Below are 6683 nucleotides of genomic sequence, written 5' to 3'. Positions count from 1 at the left end.
TTTTTGTACGGGGAGGAGGCGGAACCACTGAGCCCCTGCAGTACGAATTTCAGCCTTGCAGCGAACCGGCTCGTGGACTGTCTCCCACATGAGCTCGGAAGGCCCGAGTCTTCTCTTCTCTGCATGCGATGGGCAGATAGGCCCTGACGTGCACGCAGAGCCCGCACAGCTGGCTTCTCACACACCTGGTGATGCCATTCGCTTTTATGTTTATGTTTTGAGTCTGTGCACTCAAATTCACTAGCCACGAGGCTCGTGATCACACCGGCTCACAATGGCTGGTCACGCGCATCACCTCTTTTCAGCTCCACACCGCGTGACGTCCCATCGGTAGACTGACCTCAGCCATGGTGGAAACTGCCACCAAGGAAGTTGGTAAAGAATTTATGTCTAATACATCTAGGGATCGCTTACAGTTGAGCCTCCCCCGAAGGGTTCTCTCGTGCTAGAGCTTGTAATCTCCCTGCAAGGTACTTGGGACGCCCTCATCCGCGCTCTTGTTCTCCTTTTCCAAATGGAGTGAGCAGCCCCGTGTCCAGAAAACTTTGCCAGAAAAACTGTCTCCTCCCCAGAGGCCAGAGGCCCTGTGTGTGTCCCAAACCACGTCCAGAGCTTCCCAAGGTACCTGCTGCTCCGCGTTTCTGATGATGGGTGGTTAAGCACCCACTTCCTGGCAGGCGGTGACCGAGTCACTCCAGTTCCGTTTGGATGCGTGGCGGGGGGGGGCGGATAACAGTTGCCTCGGACGAATGTCCAGTCCCAGGGGCAGGGGTGGCATGGGCAGGCTGTTGGGGAGGTGGACGGGCCGGATTCATGTTTGCACACCTGTGTTCCTGTTCAAAGCCCGACTGTGCACCCTGGTGGTGGTGGTGGTGGGGGAGTCACCCTCCTCTGTGCTTTTTGAGTCCCTCCGTAGCCTCATCGCCTCCAGACCAGGAGAAGTAGGGGCTTTGGATCTCCGAATAGAGGCCCCGAGACTTGTTTACTTCGACGCCTACAGTGTTACTGTCCCCCTTGAACAGCGGGTGCTATCGTCCCTGTATTCTGGGCTTCCAGTTCATGGAAGGAGGAAGCTGAAGTTCAGAGAGGGTTGAGGACTCAAGCCACGTGGTAACCCTCTCTTAGGCCCCGGAGACCCTGATTCTGTTCACTTACCTGTACTTGTATTCAGCTGGATTAATTCCTGGTTGATGCTCCCAGGAGCTCAGGCCTTGGGGACTGTGCCAAGCCAAAAAGAACTATAATTGTTGTCTACCTACTGTGTGGAATTACTGTCAGGGGGCCCCAGGAACACCCTTCTCGGTAGCCAATGTTGGGTTTAACTCCATCTGAAGATGAGGAAACCCCACTCTTAGAGAAGGCGGGATGGTAAGGACAGGAGGAGGCAGAGACTCTCTCGCTTCTCCTCCATCCCCTCCCCTTGTCCGAGGTGGGGACATCACCGAGAAGGCCTTAGAAACCTCTCACGGACCTGGTCCCACCTTCAGCCGCTCTGCTTCCCTAACCTGGACCCCTGGGTTGAAGAAATAGACCAGGGAGTCCCCACCCTCATCCTGCCCTGCCCTTGGACGAGAATTGTCCCCAGGATCTTGGTGGAGAGCGTTAGGCAGAGCAGCTGGAGCACCAGGGAGACTTGGAAGTGGCCAGACACTCAGCGGGACAGGATTCCAGGTCCCAGCTTCTGTCTCTGTAGGACCTGGGAGTTCAGGTTTCGCACTGGAAGTCTCAGTCCTCACCTTCCAGGACCCAGGATCCCAGAGATCCAGAGCCCCACATACATCGGAGAGGAGTTGTCCTCTCCTCCTCAGCTCCCGCACCTGCTCTACTTGTAAGATGATTGAACCCAGATGTCGAGTGGACTCCAGAGTCTTCAAAGGAATGTCCAGCGCTGCTGGGGCATCAGCCAGAGATGGGGAGGCTGAGGTCTAACTTGGGAGACCACTCTCCCCTGCACTGAGAAGCTCCCGGAGTCACGGCCCAGCCTCACCCAAGGGTCCCAGCTGCCGTGTCTTCACTTCACTCGGAGTCTCTCACTTTCACTGCGGTCCCTCTGGCTGCTGGGGTTGCTGGTATAGGTCATCCCTAGTTCCTCATTCCTAATCCACTCTAACTCAGGAAGAGAAACGGGGAAGTGGGCGCTGGTGCAGGCAGAGGTGAACGAGAGGGCACTAAGCATTTGCTAGAGTAAGTTTTGTACCAGACAGTTCAGGAATTCCAGAGAGAACAGTGAGTCGCCCAGCTGTGTGCCTTCCAAAATTAGTTTGAAAAACCAACTCAACTAAAACCACGGAAGCGAGCGGGCATGTTTGGGTCTTGCTTCTAAGTCGTAAACAGTCCACACTGAAATGAACTGAGTCACGTAGCCTGAGGAAAGAGACAAAAAGGCCCCTGCACGCTCTATTGAGAATCGTCTCAAATTGAAATAACCCCCGATGGCCATAGGGGAGTGGAGAAGTATATTCACAGAATGGAACGGTACAACGCAATGAAAAAGGGACGCTCTGATATAGGCAACAAAATGCACGAATCTCCAAAAAGAGGGGAAGAACCCAAGCATCAAGTGTATGCATGGTAAGATTCTGCTTTCTCTCAATTTGAAGAATGGGTAGAGCTGATCTTTTTTTTTTTTTTCCTCATTGAGTATATTGGTACATTTTAGGTAGATAGTACAGTACCTTCATCATTGGGATCTTGTACCTTTACATGACAGGTCTTGGTGCTCATTTTTTCCCCATACTCCTGTCCTCCCTTGACCCCCTCCACCCGCCCCTATTTACAAAGACTTTGTTTCCACTTTTTTCCTTTTCTCGCATTTTTTTCTTTTCCCTTATTTCCTTTCCCCTACCCTTCCCACGTCTCCTTAGGACTGATCTTTGATGAGAATTTGAAATGGGAGACACCCGGATGGAGTGAGTAGGGACTGACCAGCAGGGGGTGCTAGAATGCCTCCGTGCCCCGGAAATGGTCTGTTGGCCACCTGTCGTGTCCAGATGCAAACATCCTGAGCTGAGAATTAAAGACGTGTGCCTTGAATTTTGTGTGTGTCACACAGATGAGTAACAGGGGACGTGAATATGAAACACGTGAAAACCTTCAATCTCCCCCTAAAACATGTGAAGGTAGAGGTGAGGATGGGGCGATGGCGGGCGGTTATTAAAAAGTGTGTCGTGTGCATGTACAAATCGTCAGGATGAAACTCATCAGTCTGTAGAGGCTAAAGACACTAAGAAAAACGTGAGCCTCCCCAACCGTGGAACCGTGGAAATGCACATGTAAATCATTATCAGAGCGAATTTTTTGGCCTTATTTTGTTCATTTTGTTAGAATAACAAATACATTTTCTGAATACTTTTCGAATAATTTCAGATTGGTGCAGCGGTGCAAAACTAGTGCAGGGCATTCTCATTCAGGGTCCACAAATGCTCACCGGCTATGCAGTGAGATGGGGTGGAAACGGGGACCGTGCCAATGATGATTTTTTCTTAAAAGTTTAAATTTGTATTAGCACACACTTGCAGTGCATAATGATCACATTCCTCATGGGGAGTTGGTACATGTAGGCAGCACATCTCAAACTTTTTATGTCCCCTTACCCTCCACACCTTCTGTCCATTTCTTGATCCCCTACCCATGTGCAAGAGATCTACGTTCCTGTTTCCTATCAGTGCTGCTTTTTTTTTTGGTTTTTTTAAGACAGGGTCTCACTATGTAGTTGAGACTGACGTGGAACTCACTGTGTAGCCCAGGCTGGCCTTGAACTTGTGGCAATTCTCCTGCCTCAGCCTCCTGAGTGCTGGGGTGACAGGTGTGCACCACCAGGCCTGGCTCATTATTTCTTTCTTCCTTGAGCATCTTATTGATCTGTTTTAAAATCTCTTGCTGTCTTTACAAATAATTCAGTTTCATAGCTTTTGATTTCCTCTCCCTCAATGATCCACGAATCAGCTTCGGGGAAGCTGGGGGTTTTTGGAGGCATTTTGTTGCCTTGTATTCTCCTGTTCGTATTTTTTGTTTTGTGCTAAAGTTTCCAGGCGCTTACAGTGCAAAGACTTTGTTGCCAGTATGGAAATCTTTTTAGTGTATGTCTGCTTTTTAATGTTGTACTCTGGGCACAAGTAACCATAGGCCTTTGCTTCTATCTTAAGATCTGATCACCTCTTAATTTGGGAGGTGAGGACGCAGTATACGTCCAGGGACCCAGTTCTCTGGGAATGGACCACAGCTCTGTTAAGGACATAAAGGTAATTTGGATATCAGTCTACAGAGAAAATCTATCAATGGCAACAACTATGCCACCTTGGAAATAGCAAGTAAATCAGAACAATAAAAGCACCAAAGCCAAACTGGATATTGACCTACTGTAAGAACCAATAAGGTGCCACTCGTAACCACAGAGAGGAGATCAGTAATTATGGTATAAACACTAAAACAAAGCAAATATCGACGTACAGTAAATATGTACTAACTGTGACAGCTATACTCTGCTAACAATAGGAAAGAATTCAACAGTAGTATAGAGCTAAATAACTAAAGATTAGGGCTGGGGATTCAGCTCTGTGGTGCCGCCGCCTGCCCTGCAAGCGCAAGGACCCAAGTTAATCACCGGTACAGAAAACAAAAAACTAAAGATTAGTAAATGCTAATGGTTATAGCAGTAAAGACAGAGATGGTGGGGAATGGGAGTATGAAAGAAGAAAAACCGAAGAGATCGAGACTCTTAAAAATCAGTCTGTCACATTCTTTGGCATGTCATCAGATTTCATGTTGGGATTCAGTCCCTGAAGAAGTACAAACTTGGAGAGTGCCAGGTGCCTCCTTTTTCATAGTTTCTGTTTCTGTGTAAGATTTGCATGTTTGTTGGGATGGGTAATTTTTCTACCTTCGCAGAGGGACTTCTGTGTGACCAGAGTCTATTCCCGGGACCACTCAAAGAGATGTAAACAAGCTGCCTTAACAGCTGCTCCATGAACAAAAACTAGATGTTGACGTACAGTAAAGACCAAGTAAGACCAATAATCACACTGTCATTATTAACAGAGAGAGAAGGGATGAAAACAGTACAGAATAAATGAAGAGGTTCAAGATTAAGAAGAGTGAAACTAATAAAGCAGAAATAAAAAATTCTGAAACGCGCAGAAAAGCAAAGAATTGAATAAGCCAGATTAGAAAAAAAAAGGACGCAACAATGACAAAGATAAAAAGAATTAAAAAATCCTTCTAACTAAAAAGTGAATGCGTGTCTATAAAATTAAGAAAATAAGAATAATGAAAAGATGGAAATAAAGTGTTTGTAGATGGGGAGGGGAGGAGGGGGTGAAGGGATGGCAGGGGTAAGGGGGGAAAAATGAGAATCAAGACTTGTCATGTAGAGGTACAAGATCCCAACGATGAATGTAACTGGGCTGCATCCCTAAAATGTACCAATAAACTCAATTAAAGCTGAAAAAAAAAAAGAAAAGAAAATGAGAACATACAAGCACAATAAGAACAAAACCCAAAGAGGAAGAAACAATCCCCCCAACTTTCTCCCTGTCAACCTGTTCAGATTGAAAAACCTTTCTTTCCAGGACCTGTGATATTGGGGTCACCAGGAGTAGAAGGTGGGTAGTGAACTCACACGTGGGCCTGTTGCGTTTCTTTTCCACTGCCACCTAAGCAGCTGGTGCTCCGTGGGCTCTGAACCGGGCGATGCTGGTAAATAGCGTCTCGTTTACCTGAGATACGGTTAGGTGTCCCGCTGTCTCCGGAGGACTCTGTGCACACATGGGTGTGTCGCCTTTGAGGTGGAGGTGTATCTGAAATGTGTTTGGGAGCGCGGGGAAGGCAAGCAGACTACTGAGTTCTGTGCTGGAGTGTTCCAGACCGCGATCATCACAAACCCACCGGCCTCAATCCTGATGTTGTCGGACCCGGGAACCTGCAGAACATCACATGCTGAGGGTCAGAGGATAACACAGGCGCAGGGGGCAAACAAAGTCTTGGGTCTGAACCAGTTAAGTATGAAAAGTATGGTTTGTGTTTTCTTCTAAGGCATTCAGAGACTTAAAATTTAAAAAAAAATATTTGATGAAAAAAATGAATTTCTTAATCCAGTAAGAGAGTAATGAGTTACAGCATGTGTTTGCAATACTTAATGATTACACTCACCGTTGGGGGTTGGCACATGTACAGAACACATCTTGATTCTTTTTATTTTTATTTCCTCATCCTCCCATCCCTCCATCTCTTGGTCCTCTTCCGTTTGTAAATTAATCCTTTCAGCCATCACCTTTAAGTTCTACGCAGTCATGATTGTGATAGTTGCCGGGCTGATTTGGGTTCCAGTACTTGAGGCTGCAAAGCCCAAGAGAAAATGAGCCTCTGTGGCAGTCCCCGCTGTGAACCCTGCTTTTAATCACCAGAACTTGATGGTTTCACCCTCGCCCTGCATGCGTAGGGCGAGATGTGCTGGGTTCAAACCTCGACGCCACACCTCCTGCTACTTTCCTTATTGAGCTCCTGCACTGTGGCCACTGTGCTACTCCTCAGGAGAGAGTTCCAGACAGCTGAGGAAAATACGCCACAGAACCACATGACATAATCCAAACGATCTATTTTTAAGGCTCGTTACCCTGCCCCACCTCTCCCTCCCCATGGACACCAAAAAAAAAGGTCTCTTTCCAAGAGTATCTCCATCCTCTCCC

The 6683-nt window shown here is 47.6% G+C and overlaps 1 protein-coding gene and 1 long non-coding RNA gene across 2 annotated transcripts in view; one reads left to right on the top strand and one right to left on the bottom strand.

Annotated features, from left to right (window-relative positions):
• The first annotated feature begins 554 nt into the window (after nt 1–554).
• On the top strand, nt 555–2919 carry LOC117284458. The gene is made up of 3 exons (XR_004515554.1): nt 555–621; nt 2406–2571; nt 2865–2919. It is a non-coding gene; the product is annotated as an uncharacterized LOC117284458 (long non-coding RNA).
• Nucleotides 2920–6176: 3257 nt separating this feature from the next.
• The window catches only part of LOC104849285 (CD209 antigen-like protein A), a 14843-nt gene continuing 14336 nt past the window's right edge, over nt 6177–6683 (bottom strand). The window contains exon 6 of the mRNA XM_033759514.1: nt 6177–6333. Within this exon, the coding sequence (XP_033615405.1) occupies nt 6278–6333 (56 nt within the window). The 3' untranslated portion in view covers nt 6177–6277. The remainder of the gene's footprint in view (nt 6334–6683) is intronic.

This window comes from Fukomys damarensis, unplaced genomic scaffold (genome assembly GCF_012274545.1).
Source record: "Fukomys damarensis isolate Sample0158 unplaced genomic scaffold, DMR_v1.0_HiC HiC_scaffold_37, whole genome shotgun sequence".
In the NCBI taxonomy this organism is placed as follows: domain Eukaryota; kingdom Metazoa; phylum Chordata; class Mammalia; order Rodentia; family Bathyergidae; genus Fukomys; species Fukomys damarensis.
This window is presented reverse-complemented; position numbering and strand designations above follow the sequence as displayed.